This window comes from Staurois parvus, unplaced genomic scaffold, assembly GCF_062004578.1.
Source record: "Staurois parvus isolate SC_StPar_1 unplaced genomic scaffold, SC_StPar_1.0 ptg000357l, whole genome shotgun sequence".
NCBI lineage: Eukaryota > Metazoa > Chordata > Amphibia > Anura > Ranidae > Staurois > Staurois parvus.
The window spans coordinates 1,957,009-1,973,732 of record NW_028318153.1 but is presented as its reverse complement, the minus strand read 5'-3'; the positions used below and the strand labels follow the sequence as shown (position 1 = coordinate 1,973,732).

Here is a 16,724-nt window from a genome sequence, read left to right as displayed (position 1 = left end):
ATATAAAAAGTTTTTAAAGTTTTCCTGCTGACCATAATGATTAAAGGAATAAAATGTATACACTCACCGGCCACGTTATTAGGTACACCTTGCTAGTGCCTTGAAAATATCTGCCACACCATTACACCACCACCAACCTGAACTGTTAATACAAGGCAGGATTGAACCATGTTTTTATGTTGTTTACATCAAATTCTGACCCTACCATCTGAATGTCGCAGCAACCAGTCTGCCCATTCTCCTCTGACCTCTGACATCAACAAGCATTTTTGTCCACAAATCCCCTTTCTTCCCCATTCTGATGCTCAGTTTGAACTTTAGCAAGTCGTCTTCACCACGTCTAAATGCCTAAATGCATTGACTTGCTGCTGTATGATTGGCTGATTAGCAATTTGTGTTACCAAGCAATTGAACAGGTGTACCTAATAAAGTGGCCAGGGAGTGTACACACCACTAGCACATAGCTGGATTGATTTTCAAAAGCCATGGACTACTAAACCATATCCTCAACTGGGCACCCAAGCTACAGGATATACAGGCGTACCTCGGTTTACAAATTTAATGCGTTCTGCGGGACTTTTGTATTGCGAAAAATTTGTAAACCGAAACACGGTTTACTACAGGAATGCAATGAAAAACAATTAATCCGTTCTGGAGGTCAGAAAAAAGTAAAAAAAATGTCTGTTATCTGTTCAAAATTCTTTATAAAGTGCACTTTAAAGGCATAAATACTGTACAGGGACATGATTAAAAATTAATTCGTAAATGCAATAAAAACCAATGAATCAGTTCGTATTGCGAAAAAAATTTGTAAATGCATTGAAAACCAATTAATCCATTCCATAGGTCAGAAAAAAGTAAAGAAAAGTCTTATCTGTTCAAAACTTTTTATAAAGTGCACTTTAAAGGCACAGTACTGTACAGGGATATGATTAAAAAAAACCTTGTAAATGCATTGAAAACCAATTAATCTGTTCGTATTGCAAAAAAAATTAGTAAACCAAGGCATTATTTTCTATTTCAATGGTTTTTATTAATTTTTAAACAGTATTAAAGAGAGGCAATAAAACACGCCCACGCAGGGGCTATCAATTGCACAGATAAAAAAAATGCAAAATAAAAAAAAAGGAAAAACAGTGCTCTAATGCCAACAGGGCAAAAGGTACGCCCAGGCAGGGACTATCAATGGCACATAAGTTACAAAACATTACTGTAACTGACTATAACAACTAAATACAGCTGTCCAGTCACACCAAAACAGAGAGAGAAAGAAAAAAGAAGAAAGAAGGGAAGAAAAAGAAAGAAAAAAAAAAAAAGAGGGGCAAAGAGCAGGGGTCCAAGAGCGCCAATACCGAACGCCATTACATCCCCAGACTAGCCGGGGAGAGTGTGGGAAAGGCATATTGCAACCACGGCTCCCATATTTTCAAACATTTACATTGGGAGTCGTTGCGGATACTCGACATCTATTCGTTGAGCATCATAGTGGTCATACGATCCCGCACCCCCTGAAGAGGGACAAACGGACTCTTCCAGGCCTGAGCAATTGTTCTAGTGGCCGATAAAAACAGATAGGAAGCCAACTTCTGCTGGTGAGCCAAGAGGCCCAGTATGGGGCAATGAAGCAAAGCATACCGAGCATCCTGGCGGATGGAGAGATGGACCAAGGTGAAAAGGAGGCTAAACACACGAGACCAAAAACGAAGCAGTCTCGGGCATGACCACCAGATATGCAATACATCTCCACGATGGCCACAACCGCGAAAACACTGATCACTACAGGCACAGGCAGGGTTAGCCCGGGCCAACCGAGCCGGAAACCCAGTACCAATGAAACAATACCTTATAGGCTGGCTTCAGCGTGGTCATATTAAATGAGCATTTAGCTATGAGTGACCAGGCCTTATTCCAGTCCTCCGGATCCACAGCCACTCCCAGGTCGCGCTCCCACTGAATGACATATGAAAGAGAAATATGCGACGAGCGTCTATTCAAAGCTGCATAAAGAAGGAAGTAAGGCCTGGGGCACCCTGCTGCTGTTGGCAAAGCTGTTCAAAGGCAGATTTCTGGTACGGGAAGACAGAAGTGCCCCGCAATGAAATCAGCCAATGCCGCAATTGAAGGTAACGAAAAAATTCCGCCGGAGGGATATCCCGTAACTCCTGAAGAGAATTCCAGGTAGGGAAGGACCGAGAGGTCCTAGGCATTATTTTCAATGGATTTTCATTCCCAAACCGAAAATTCTGTTAACCGAGGCGTTCGTAAACCGAGCTATGCCTGTATTTTCTAAAAAGTGTTTTGCTATGGAAAGCATTCTTCATCATCTTAGCATTCATCAGAAAAACAATGGTGATCCTAAAATAAAAATTTGATTTTCTTTGTTTTTGGCTCTCCTAAACTGCTGTTATGAATTTTATATATGCATCATATGTAGGATCAAAATATATGTAAACCCAAATACTAAATTTGTATAAATAGCTAAATTTTTTGCTTTCTAAGGTGTCCGTTTATGATTCAGAGGATCGCAGCTATTCTCTGGTCATTCACAGTTTATGACACTCAGGAGATCAGTGGAGAACATGTTCAGCCCTTCACTGGAGATCTGTGTTCTCCCTCCAGATTCTCCAGCCCAGAGCTGGAGAATCGGAGGGACCACAAACTAAGCAGCGATAATTTACCTCTGCTTAGTAAACTGATCTTTTACTGTAATCTCGCGAGATTATAGTAAAATCAGCCGTTTTCCACCGTTTGTAGACTGTTCTCCAGGGTTTGTAGACCGTTCTCCCTTTGTTCGGAGAACTGCTTCATAAAAGGCATTTACAGGAGAACTGTGTTCTCCGAGAATGCCGGAGAACTGAGCAGCGATCATTCATCGCTGGTTCATAAACGGACACCTAAGTCTAGGTTCAACCCAGAACATGGTGCTGAAACCCATCACTGGGTTCAAAACACACTATGCAGTTGCGATCTGCAGTGGGTATCAGTAATAAGTTAACATCAGGTCACAAATGCAGTGCATTTGCCTGCACCATATTGCATGGTACAAAAGTATCACATACCATGGTTGAAGTGAATTTCCAAAAGTAGTGCATGCAGTACTTTTGGTGCAATGTAAGCCCATTCAAAATAAATGGGTTCAAATAGCACCGCACTGAATCGCACAACAAATACGGATTTATAGAATATTTCTGCTGGATCTATGGATATTTTTGCTAAATAAATGATTGAAAAGGCAAACTTTCTTTGTGCTTTCATTTATGTGTATCACTTTTATCTGTAGGTGCTCTTTGAAAGAAGATTGAGGGCCAGCTCACACTACATGCATTTCAGTGTGCGTTGTTTCTGCATCCAAAACACACAGAAAGTAGGTTATATGGTTGTCAATGTCAGAGTTCACATCAGTGTTTGCAGTTTCAGTGTGTTCTGGATGTAGAAAAAAAAGTAGAACAGGTTGAATTTTTCCTGCACAGAACTGTTCTGCAACGCGGTAAAATGCATCATAAATGCACCAGAACACACCAAAAATGTGCTGGAATGCACATTTCCCTATTTAAATTGAAGAAAATGAGAGGGGAAAAAAATTAACCAGAATACATCCAAAACACACTGGAATACGTGAAAAATGGTTAAAATCCACACCAGAACGCACCAAAAATGCACACGCAGGAAAGCATCTGGACTGCATTTCTATACTGTGAACCGGCCCTGGATGTTTGCCTGTTCAAATATGTCAGAGAAGCAAAAAATGCCCACGGGGTGGGTGGCAGCGACAGTCCTATATTCCACCACTGCCATTAGAATATGATGAATTAGAATGTGTGCGCTATTTGCCTTGCACAGAGATTTTCCAGATTGCAGGACAACAGTCTAAGTACAACCAGAGTGATTGTTAATAGGGCAGTTAACTCTACAGTTAACCCCCTACACAAAAAAGTAGCTGCCACCACATGTTTTAATGGAAACACACATCATTCACAGTACCTACTGTGACAATTTTGGCCTTAGGAAATGTCTGTGAGACTCACTGCCACACAAGACAGAAAGCTAACAGACTAGAAATGTGCACAACGGAAACATTTTTTTGTTTTGTATTTGTTTTTTATGTTAATAATTTTGTTTCGCCATATTTGTTACATTAGAGAGATTTGTTTTCAGAATTTATTTTGTATGTTTGTTATTTTCAAAATGATAGGAATAATTTTAATTAGGCAAGGAATTTGATTTCAAAATGGAAACATATTGCAATAAATAAAGTAAGGCATAAAAGTGAAATAAGATGATGATTTCTACTTAGGCTGCTTTATAGAATAGAATAGAAAAGAATAGTATAAAATAGAATAGAATAAAACATAATAGAGTAACAATCATAGAATGGAAATGAGTAGAATAGGATAGAAAAGAATAGAATAGAATAGAAAAGAAGAATGGAATAGAGTAGAATAAAGTAGAAAAGAATGGGAAGGATCCTTTATTAATTTAGCAATCAGCGTGAAGAATGTCCTCCTTACAGAGAGTTAAATAGATCATTGGAGTCATTGAGTCATACCTGGAAGGCAGAAATTGCTCTCCTCCCAAGGAACCACTAGCAACATCTGAAAGAACCCTTCTTCCATAGAACCCTGGTTGAGAAATCTGCTCTAGAGAATGTCAACCCTATCAACTCAGAAGATCTGAGGGGTGTGAAATAGGACATAGAAGTGTGAAATAGGAGTGCTGAAGTGTTTATGATATGTTAAAGTGCACTCCCTCCATGCCAGTTTTTTTCAACTAGATCAGCATTTAGAGATGACCAAATATTACAATTAGACAACCAACATATTATTTAACAGAATGAAATCATGATTTGATAGATGCCAAACATGTATTATGTCCATCTCTAGCAGATGAAATGTGTCCCACCAGCTTGCCAAGTGCCCCCAGAGCAAGCTGCTTGCTCTGGGGGCACACGTACGTGTTCGCTCCTGAGCCGGCTCTGTGTGGCAATGGGACACACAGAGCTTGTCTCATTCTCGTCTCATGCTCCCTCCTCACTGGATGTGATTGATAGCAGTTGGAGCCAATGGCAACTGCCGTGTCTCAGCCAATGAGGAGAGAGACCTGGGAGAGCTGAGGCTCTCATGCACATCATTGGATCGGGATCAGGCTCAGGTGTGTATTAGGGGGGCTGTGGGTTAGCTGCATACTGAAGATTTTTTAACCTTCATGCATTCTATAAAAAAACTTCACCCTTTTCAACCACTTGAATCCATAATCCTAGTTTACCATAACCAGGATTATGTATTATGTGTAGAATGTAATATCTTCGTGATGAATAAAAAGGGCAGTTTCGGGTCAAGTTGAGCCAGACTCAAATGCATATTTCTTCTTAATGATTTTACAATGACATTGAGCATGCTAGGGCTTAGGAAGTATCCTGCTAATAGGTTTATTGACACTAGGCCTGTGCCCTGTCAAAGGTGCTGTAAACTGGAATGTTTTAACAACTACAGCATATTTTATAATAGGGCTTCATTGCTGTTAGGAGCCTAAAGCTGTTTATTAGCCATTTAAGACATATTTCCATTAAGAGGTTTTTCAAATTCTAAGTACTGTTTATGTCACTGACCCCCTTGCTCTAGCCTGATCTGCTGAAATACACTTCAAGCGTTGGATTAAAGGTTCCATTTATAAATACCGGTACACGTGCTGGAGGAGCATATAGGTCTTTTGTAATTTTTTTTTTGTCAATTTCTGAGAAGCACAATCTTAGCACCTCTTATCAGAACTGAATACACAAAAGTATTTATTGCAAGTTCAAACTCACTGCAAACTAGGACCATGCATATTGAACACCAGTGTACAAATTAAAAGGGTCAGGGATTGCATTCATTATCATGCATCCACTCTGCTCCTCCAATTCAAGTGTACTATAGCAATTTACGATTGCTCTTCTTCATTTCCCTTTGTGTTGCTATGTATTAGTTGGTGATTTTTTATATCTTAAATATGTGATTTAGAAGTTGCATTTATTGCATGTGAAGCTAGGCTCCCCCTATTGATATGCAAATTAACCAGTTTGGCTGGTTTCTGAGCAGCACAGGAAGTTCCTTCCAGGAAATAAGGTAGCAGGGGAGGGAAGGAAGACTTTTTGAACAAGCCATGCGCTGAGCCAAAAACAGAGTTGTTCTGAAAGACAAAGAAGCAACAGCTGTGCAGGAGACTTGGAAGAAGAAACTGTGTGTTGGAGGACTTTGAAATGTTTTTGTGTTGGACTCTGAAGGAAGATCTCAGAACCATGAGAAGACTCCATTACCAGAAAGAACTAAGTTAAGTAACTTTTAGTGTATGGCTATAACACAGATAGTCAGCTTGTGCATGTTTTAGGTATATTTTGTTAGGATTTGTGTTTTCTGCAGGTGTATGTGCAGATTTTCTGTTTAGTAAAAGCATGAATACACTACAGAGGTCTAAGCTTCCTTGGCTTTTATCGCAAGACCCTTTAAAAGACACCAAAGCTAAACACCCTTTAGTAATCCGAGCTCAGAATCTTTCTTAAAAAGTACAGAGCACTGACTCCTTGTCATTGGGACAGTTAATGAGAACACAGGTAGTGAGAAGGAATCCTACTAATGGGACATAGACAGCAATGCACATCTGAGAGAGGTTACGCCCCTACTGCTCTACAGCCAAAACAAAAAGAGAGGTTTTATCTAGATGGGTGAGGTGATTGTAGCCCTATTAGTGCACTTGCGACAGAAACAACTGAGTACTGACGTGATACATTTTTTATTTGCACTAACATACAATTTTGAGGACAAGCTTTCGGGGTATGTTCCCTTCTTCAAGGTCCAGGCAGTACTACACAAAGTTTTAGCAGAATGTTAAACAGAGGTAAACATCTCGGGACACTAGCAGACTCCTTCCATAAGAAAGGTTACAAGGAGAAAACTATCGACACCGGCATAAACACAGCCTTGAGAACCCGAAGATAAAATTTACTTCAGTACAAAGAGAAAAAAACAAACAATCGTGTACCTCTAGTAACCACATACAACCCAGCACTAGAAGGAATAAGAAAAATAATCAAAGATGTACAACCCAACATAACAGAGGATGGAACTCTGAAAGAAATATTCCAGCAACCCCCAATACTGGCCTTCAGACAACCCCCCAATCTCAGAAATAAACTAATCAGTAGGAAACTTCCTTCTGATTATGAGGTCACAAATAATGGAAGCAAACCCTGCAATAAAAAACGCTGCAAACTGTGCAACCAAATCAATCCATTAAAAAGTGTCAGACACTCAAAAGGGATCTTCAATATCTCCGGATCATACAACTGCACCTCTAGTAATGGTGTGTACCTTATCCAGCGCAGAAAATGTAGCAAAGGATCTTATGTTGGCGAAACAGGACAGATGTTGCAAACAAGGATGAATTTGCACAGACATACCATCAAGGAACATAAAGAAGATGACTTTTGCACACCTGTGGGACACCATTTTGCACAACCAGACCACACTATGGAAGACCTCAATATTTTAGTTCTTAAAGGAAATTTCAAATCCATTCAGGAAAGAAAAACTTTTGAACTAAGAATTAATAATTCTATTTGACACAAGAGATAACGGCCTTAATTTGGACATGGGATTCCTCAATCATTATCCAACAGTTTTATGACTCCCTCTGTGAGTGTTGTCCCCCCCCCCCCAGTCTTTGCTTTTGCTGTGTCTTATCTCTAGTTGAATCCTAGTCTTTTAACCATTGCTGTGTACATCTGTTTGTGTGTGTTTCTTTCTGTTTTTTTTTTTATTTTTTCTTCATCCCCCACATCTCTTCTAACATTCTGCTAAAATTTTGTGTAGTACTGTCTGGACCTTGAAGAAGGGGACATACCCCAAAAGCTTGTCCTCAAAATTGTATGTTAGTGCAAATAAATAAAAAAAGTATCACGTCAGTACTTAATTGTTTCTGACCTAGACCTCAGACCTAGACTGAGAACTTCAGTGTAGGAACCACTTAATTCCAAGTTCCGGTCACTTTTTCTCTCACTGTAGGAGATTTGTCCTGATTAGATATTTTGAAGCTGGAACATGTAGAGAGCCTATAACCTCAGACTGCACAATTTAGTTAAAGTGTATTGTATAGGCCAAACTGATTTCTTTTTTTGTTATGGATAGAGTCAGAAAGGTTTAGAAACCCACTCAGGTTTTTACTGCTGTCTGGGTCCCCACCAGGTAGATTTGCCCTCTCTATTGTCCTAGTTACCAGTGAGGAGTGATATCTAAAAGAGGACTTTCATTGTATTCCCCATGTATTCCTTCTGGGTTACTTCTGTATGAAAGAAATCCTCCACAATAACCAGCCTGCTGCCTTGACAGATGGCATGCAATATGTGTACTTACTGTCTTGTTCGGTTGATATGTTGACCCATTTGCTGTAGGTGTCGCCATACATATTGGAGGCAACAATCCTTAATTCATATGTTGTATACGGCTGAAGATCCTTAATGGTGTAGGTTAAGGAAGCACTAGGGCCTGAAAATAGACTGCAAGGGCGAAAAGTAGACATGATAGATTCAAGACAAATATTATCTTATCAAGTTCAGTTTTCTTTAAAGCAGAACTCCAGGAAAAAACAACTTTGATATATTTTCTATGCAGCAATAAATGACTTCTAATGATGGTTATAAATCAAAGTTCCGTCTCTCATACATTCAGGAAAGGCATCACCAGGGCTGGTGCTACCACTACCACTACCACTAGGGGCACTGCTGCCTAGGGTGCAGCCACGGCCGCTGGTTTCCCTACTCTCCGCCATTGCCGGAGCAGGGGGGAGGGGTGGTGGGTGGGATGCTTTGGGGGTAATTTGTGCTAAAGGGGGGGGGGATTTGGGTAAGGTGGGAGGATTTTGGGAAGGGTAATCTGGAGGGGTTTTAGCTAGAGGAGGAATTTGGAGTAAATTGTCCTAGGTGGGAGGATTGAAGGTTGTTGCTGGGAGGGAGGGTTGCCTTTTGTTGCATAGGATGCAAAATAGTCTAGCACCAGCCTAGGGCATCACTCTCTCTTCACCTTGCTCATTCAAAAAGCATTTTGTATGCTGTTTACAGAATACAAGGGGTTTTGTAGTTGGAAAAGGAGAGGTGGGGCAGATGAACATCATGACCTTCTCTTGTTTAATCACAGAATGCCTTGTATTCTGTGAATGCAATACAAAACATTTTATGAATGGATAGGGTGAACAGTGAACGGAGCTCTTCCTGACTGCAAGAGTGCCAGAACATTGATTTACAACACTGGAAATTTGGTGCTTACAGTAGTGTCGAGGCTCAAAGAAACTATGAGGTTTACCTAGCGCAGCAGCCAGCCACACATGGGGCAAACATCAATACAGGTAATTTATTGGTAGATAGAAAATGTTCAAAGATATTTTTTATCTTGGATTTCCATTTTAACAACCAGAAATGTTTATTAAAAATGAAGTCAGTATTTTTACATAGATACATTGGGTTTCCCTTTTTTAAATAAGGCCAGTATCTTTAAAATGTACTTCATGTAGGAAAAATTGTTATAGATTATTAAACTGATGATCTGCACACATTTATTTTTATGAGCCATAGAAATCCCATCCATAAGTTTGGATTTCATCCTGAATGTTCAATCAGCTTTATCACATATGGCTTGAGAAACTGAGATTTTAAAAATTAATAGATGTATATATGAATAAATACATTATTTAATTCATTAATATTCCAAGATCAATATTACACTAGAAAATTCAAAATACTATAATACTGGATTATATTTCCCTTTAACCTTCAATTAAATAATTTTCATTATTATTTATTGGTTGCTTCCTGTACTGCTGTCCACTTTGCCCTCTCAAGTTTATTAACAGGACTTTATAAATATATAGTTATCTAAAACATTCTCCTAGTAGCTGTGCTTTCTAAAACCTAATAACAATTGTTATGCAAGAAACAAAAAACAGATATCTCCACAAATTAAGTAATACTTCTTTGTCACTTTTTTAGTAAGCATTCCACAATAATAGCCATTTTCAAAATATAATCACATTACATCTCTATTTAGTACAGTATACTTGGATTATTAAATTAAAAATATTTACGGGAACCAAATGTACTTAGTTAATTTTTATGTAATAAAAAAATTACTGGAATGGACAAAATCATTTTTGAAATTACATATAAATTTTACATACTATGTTTTCAAAACAATTATTCATTTTATGCATGTTAATTCATTATTGAAATATCCTAAGCATATTCTAAATCAATGCAAAAGCTGGTTTTAAAAATATAATAATAAAAAAGTATTAAAAATATAATAACAAAATACTAGAAGTGACAGTATTATTTTTTAAAGTCACATAAAAAAATTCATGCCATAATTTCACCACAATTATTCATTTTCTAGATGTAGCATATGTCTATTCATTATCCACTATTGTCAAGGTTTGCAAAAGCTGGCATTATAGTTTTTTTTTACAAATACTGAAACAGACTGTATAATTTTTAAATTCACATATAAATTGTAGATACACCATATTTTTATCACCCTTGTTCAATGACTAAATTTACTTTTTTTTCCCTTATTTACACTTACTCAAAATATCCTCAAGGTTTTGAAAAGCTGACAATATATATATAAAAAAAAAAATACTGGAATGGTCATTATAATTTTCAAAATCACATTTAAATTTTAAATACAGTGTTCCCAACACAATCATTCATTTTCTATATTTTCCTGAATTTGAATTCCTTAGTAACTCATTTAGGAATATCCTTATTATTTTTAAAATCTGACTCTACAACTTATTTACTAAACCAATTTAAAATGGCAGTTATGATTTTGCTTACTCTATGATTTTGTTGGTGGGATTTGTGGATCTCATCTGGAGCCGATAGCTAGGCAAGCCAGGAGCGTTATTACGAACTGGTGTAGGCCACACAACCTGAAGACTGGTCGGATTGGCAGATGAAAGCCTTGGAGGCAGTACGCCATCTGGAGCTGTTGGGAAAAAAGGAACGTGGTGAATTAGAGCAGAGAAAACTATGGGGAACATATGCTGGCTAAAGCTGAAATGCTCCATATACTGAAAAAAAAAACTTCTCCTCAGGATCAACAGCAATGTTAACATGGACCATTTAATTTAATGTTTTACTGCTGAACTACCTTCCTACCAAATCTTATTTCAGCATTACCACGAGGCTAACAGGGTTAAAATAATATAAAATGTTTCCTTACCTATAGCGACAATTTTATTCTTCATGCAGATAAAGTTACTTTTATGGTACATTACGTTTAAAAGGTAGCTTTTTGATGCAAGCTGAGCAAACAGTAAACACATGATGGATATTTGCCTTCGGAAAGACTTTTTTACATTCTCGTGTTTTCACTCCATGACGCCACTACAAAATGTGTAATTACAGGTAACATCTGCGACAGAGCCATAAGGAATTACCCTCTATTCCTTACGATGTACACAAGGTTTAAAGGGGAACCATACCTGTCTTTCTTTGTTTAGATATACAGTACTGTGCAAAAGTTTTAAGCAGCTTTGAAAAAAATGCTGTAAATTAAGAATGCTTTCAGAAAAGAAGTGTTAATAGTTTATTTTTATCAAATAAAGAAATAGAAAGTAAATGAACAGAAGAGAAGTCCAAATCAAATCAATATTTAGTGGGACCACCCTTTGCCTTCAAAGCAGCATCAATTTCTCTAGGTAAACTTTCTGACACACAGTTTTTGAAGGAACTCGGCAGGTAGGTTGTTCCAAACATCCTGAAGGACTAACCACAGATCTTCTGTGGATGTAGGCTGCCTCAAATCCTTCTGCCTATTCATGTAATCCCAGACAGACTAGATGATGTTGAGCTCAGGGCTCTGTGGGGGCCAAACCATCACACCCAGGACTCCTTGTTCTTCTTTACACTGAAGATAGTTCTTAACCACTTGCCATCTGGCCCCTGTATATAAACGGCCAGACAGTGACAGTCCAGGGGCGGGTTGCCGTTCATAAACGGCGCCCGCCATTTTGGACTGTGCGCTCTCCCCGGGAGCGAGCAGCACTGTGATCTGGTGCCCGCTGTGTCCTCCGGACACAGTGGTACACCGATCATCATACGGTCAATCAGTGATCACATGCAGAGTAGTAAGCAAGATGTCACTTCCGACATCATTGCTTACTACGTGTGAAATCTGTGAATGATCACAGAGGTCACATGGTACAAGGCTATTCACAACAGCCATGTACCATGTGATAAGCTGTGACCAATCATAGCTCACACAGTAGTTCTCAATGGCTGCAAGAATGCAGCCAGAGAGGAGAAATGATTGCTTTTACAGCCTTTATGGTTGTAAAATCAATCAGTGTAACAAAAAAAATCTTCATCACCTCCCACAAGTAGTACAGTGTCACCATGGTGACACTGTACTGCTAGGGTGACAGTATGTAGAAAACAAAAACAATAATATAAAAATGTAAAAAAAAAATGTTTTTAATTATAATGTTTTGTTATAAACTAATTTGGGTTATTTTTTCTTTACTAAAAAGATAACTGAATACATTTTGGCCCAGATTTATGATGAAATATTATTTATTTGCAAAATTTTATAAGAAAAACACTTTTTTTTCTAAATTTTTGGACATTTTCCTTTATATAGCAAAAAAATAAAAATCCCAGTGGTGAATAAATACCACCAAAATAAAGCTTTATTTGTCTCAAAAATGCAAAAAATTTCATATGAGTACAGTGTTGCATGACCGCGCAATTGTCATTCAAAGTGTGACAGCGCTGAAAGCTGAAAATTGGCCTGGACAGGAAGGGGGTGAAAGTGTCCAGACTTGAAGTGGTTAATGACATTGGCTGCATGTTTGGGGTGGTTGTCCTGCTGCATAATAAATTTGGGGCCAATCATACTCCTCCCTGATGGTATGGCATGACGGATAAGTATTTGCCTGTATTTCTCAGCCTTGAGGACACCATTGATCCTGACCAAATCTCCAACTCCACTGCAGACATTTATTATTGTACCAATCTCCAGCCATTTGACAAACAAACTGCCTCTTGCTACAGCCAAATACAATCATGGCCAAAAATATTGGTACCCCTGCATTTGTCAGATAATGCACCACTTTGCCCAGAAAATACTAGACAGACTTCTATAGACAGTAGATGAGTGTACCTGGGTGGTTTCCCGCAGTTCTATGCTGCTGGCACTGCTAGACATTGTCATATGTCGAAGGGAAGTAAGCATGATGTGTCTTTCATCTGCTGCACTAAGTTTCCTTAGCCGACCATCTACAGCCTTCAACATTGCCCGTTTCCAGGGGAGGACTGACCATTTGGAAACTCGGGCATTGCCCGAGGGCCCGGAGTCAGTAGGGGGCCCCATGAGATGCCCCTGGTACCTTTTTTCATAGGCTTTTTTGAGTTTGGGCAAGGATACAGGGACCCCATGATCCTCTATTGCCCGGGGGCCCCATGAGTTGTCAGTCCGCCCCTGCCCGTTTCTTTGTGCTTCTTGAAAAGTGCTTGAAGAGCACATCTTGAAACCCTAGTCTGCTTTGAAATATTTGCCTGGGAGAAACCTTGCTGATGAAATATAACTATCTATCTCTTGTTGCTGTGCTCAGTCTTGCCATGGTGTATGACCTCTGACATGAAATTGTCTTCCACATCTTCACCTTAGTAGCAGAGTTTGGCTGTTCCTCACTCAGTTTTAAGCCTCTTACACAGCTGTTTCTGTTTCAGTTAATGGCTGTCTTTAAACCTACATATAAATTTGATGGTCATTAGCACTTGCTTGCTATAATTGATTAATCATACACCTGACTCTAATCCTACAACATCCCTGACTTTATGTAAGTATACAAAGTGTGCAAGTATAAGAACTGATGCTGGTTTTAAGGCAAAGGGTAGCCACACCAAATATTGATTTCATTTACATTTTTCTTCTGTTCGCTCACTTTGCATTTTGTAAATTGATTAAAATAGGTAATTAAAATATAAAATTTTGAAAGCATTCTTACTTTACAATGTTTCTACACACCTGCCTAAAGATTTTGCACAGTAATGTACACAGGAACATGATCAGCTTAAAGTGGAGGTAACGGCAGATACACTGTATCATGTCAAGTGTATCCATGCTACGTAAGATGTAGCTGTAACACTTCTAGGTATTCATCTGATATCACAATTCTCCTTCTGACAATGTTTTCATCTGCTTTTCTCTACAGATGGACAGCACCATCTTTGTTTAGCCATTTCCAGGTCAGAATATATTTCCTGAACTGAGATGCCAGCTCAGAGATGACACAGCTATGTGCATTCTGTACTTGGCTATGTTCACAAATATCTGACATAGATCAGCCCCTGCTGAGCCTATCACGTTCTGACTTGCTACAAAGTTACAATGTCCAATAATCAAGGGACAGGAGACTGAGAAAATGCTTCTTGCAGGAAACTGACATCATCTTTCCCTAGGCACAGTCACTTGACCAGATCATATGGAGTGATTTTTTTTAATGAATAAGAGGTGGAGTGTGTTTTGAATAATGTTACTTTTTCTGTTTGTTGCGACATGTCAGGAATCAATTCACTCTTAAAATGGACTAAAGACTATGGACTATGGGATCTGTATTGTGTATAGAACAGTGCACATGACCTCAACTGCTTGATCCAAACAGAAATAAGTGGGAAAAGGAGAGGTTCAGGAGCCTACAGAGGATGTTACAAGGAGGCAGAAAAATACAGTATAAAAGAATCTCATGAAAAATAGATTACAGGGCCATTAAAGTGTTACTAAACCCACAACAGTAAAATCAGTCTGTACAGTCAGGTCCATACAAATTGGGACATCGACACAATTCTAACATTTTTGGCTCTATACACCACCACAATGGATTTGAAATGAAATGAACACGATGTGCTTTAACTGCAGACTGTCAGCTTTAATTTGAGGGTATTTACATCCAAATCAGGTGAACGGTGTAGGAATTACAACAGTTTGCATATGTGCCTCCCACTTGTTAAGGGACCAAAAGTAATGGGACAGAATAATAATCATAAATCAAACTTTCACTTTTTAATACTTGGTTGCAAATCCTTTGCAGTCAATTACAGCCTGAATTCTGGAACGCATAGACATCACCAGACGCTGGGTTTCATCCCTGGTGATGCTCTGCCAGGCCTCTACTACAACTGTCTTCAGTTCCTGCTTGTTCTTGGGGCATTTTCCCTTCAGTTTTGTCTTCAGCAAGTGAAATGCATGCTCAATCGGATTCAGGTCAGGTGATTGACTTGGCCATTGCATAACATTCCACTTCTTTCCCTTAAAAAACTCTTTGGTTGCTTTTGCAGTCTGCTTTGGGTCATTGTCCATCTGCACTGTGAAGCGTCCAATGAGTTCTGAAGCATTTGGCTGAATATGAGCAGATAATATTGCCCGAAACACTTCAGAATTCATCCTGCTGCTTTTGTCAGCAGTCACATCATCAATAAATACAAGAGAACCAGTTCCATTGGCAGCCATACATGCCCACGCCATGACACTACCACCACCATGCTTCACTGATGCGGTGGTATGCTTAGGATCATGAGCAGTTCCTTTCCTTCTCCATACTCTTCTCTTCCCATCACTCTGGTACAAGTTGATCTTGGTCTCATCTGTCCATAGGATGTTGTTCCAGAACTGTGAAGGGTTTTTTAGATGTCGTTTGGCAAACTCTAATATGGCCTTCCTGTTTTTGAGGCTCACCAATGGTTTACATCTTGTGGTGAACCCTCTGTATTCACTCTGGTGAAGTCTTCTCTTGATTGTTGACTTTGACACACATACACCTACCTCCTGGAGAGTGTTCTTGATCTGGCCAACTGTTGTGAAGGGTGTTTTCTTCACCAGGGAAATAATTCTTTAGTCATCCACCACAGTTGTTTTCCGTGGTCTTCCGGGTCTTTTGGTGTTGCTGAGCTCACCGGTGCGTTCCTTCTTTTTAAGAATGTTCCAAACAGTTGTTTTGGCCACGCCTAATGTTTTTGCTATCTCTCTGATGGGTTTGGTTTGTTTTTTCAGCCTAATGATGGCTTGCTTCACTGATAGTGACAGCTCTTTGGATCTCATCTTGAGAGTTGACAGCAACAGATTCCAAATACAAATAGCACACTTGAAATGAACTCTGGACCTTTTATCTGCTCATTGTAATTGGGATAATGAGGGAATAACACACACTTGGCCATGGAACAGCTGAGAAGCCAATTGTCCCATTACTTTTGCTCCCTTAACAAGTGGGAGGCACATATGCAAACTGTTGTAATTCCTACACCGTTCACCTAATTCGGATGTAAATACCCTCAAATTAAAGCTGACAGTCTGCAGTTAAAGCACATCTTGTTTCTTTCATTTCAAATCCATTGTTGTGGTGTATAGAGCCAAAAATTTTAGAATTGTGTCGATGTCCCAATATTTATGGACCTGACTGTATATGCAGTAAAGCATGCTGGTTATACTCACTGTGAAACCTAAGGGGTTAATCCTCCACATTGTGTAAAAAGGATGTTTGATCCTGACTTCTCTGATCCTACCCTTCTTCTGCTGTTACCAATATAACTCCTGATAGAACAGAAGCTTGGAGACAAGGTGCACATGCTCAGTTTGGTGTTTATTGCTAGAGAGATTTCTTGGGAGAGTGCATGTGATCAGCACAGGGCCAATCAGCACTGT

At 39.1% G+C, this 16,724-nt stretch overlaps 1 protein-coding gene across 1 annotated transcript in view; it reads right to left on the bottom strand.

Moving 5' to 3' along the window:
• USH2A (usherin) overlaps positions 1 to 16,724 on the bottom strand; it is a 1,035,348-nt gene that overhangs the window by 444,458 nt on the left and 574,166 nt on the right. Inside the window, exons 38-39 of the mRNA XM_089684798.1 lie at positions 10,859 to 11,009; positions 8,385 to 8,527 (exon numbers count right to left, since the gene is read on the bottom strand). Coding sequence (XP_089540924.1) covers positions 8,385 to 8,527; positions 10,859 to 11,009 — 294 coding nt within the window. The remainder of the gene's footprint in view (positions 1 to 8,384; positions 8,528 to 10,858; positions 11,010 to 16,724) is intronic.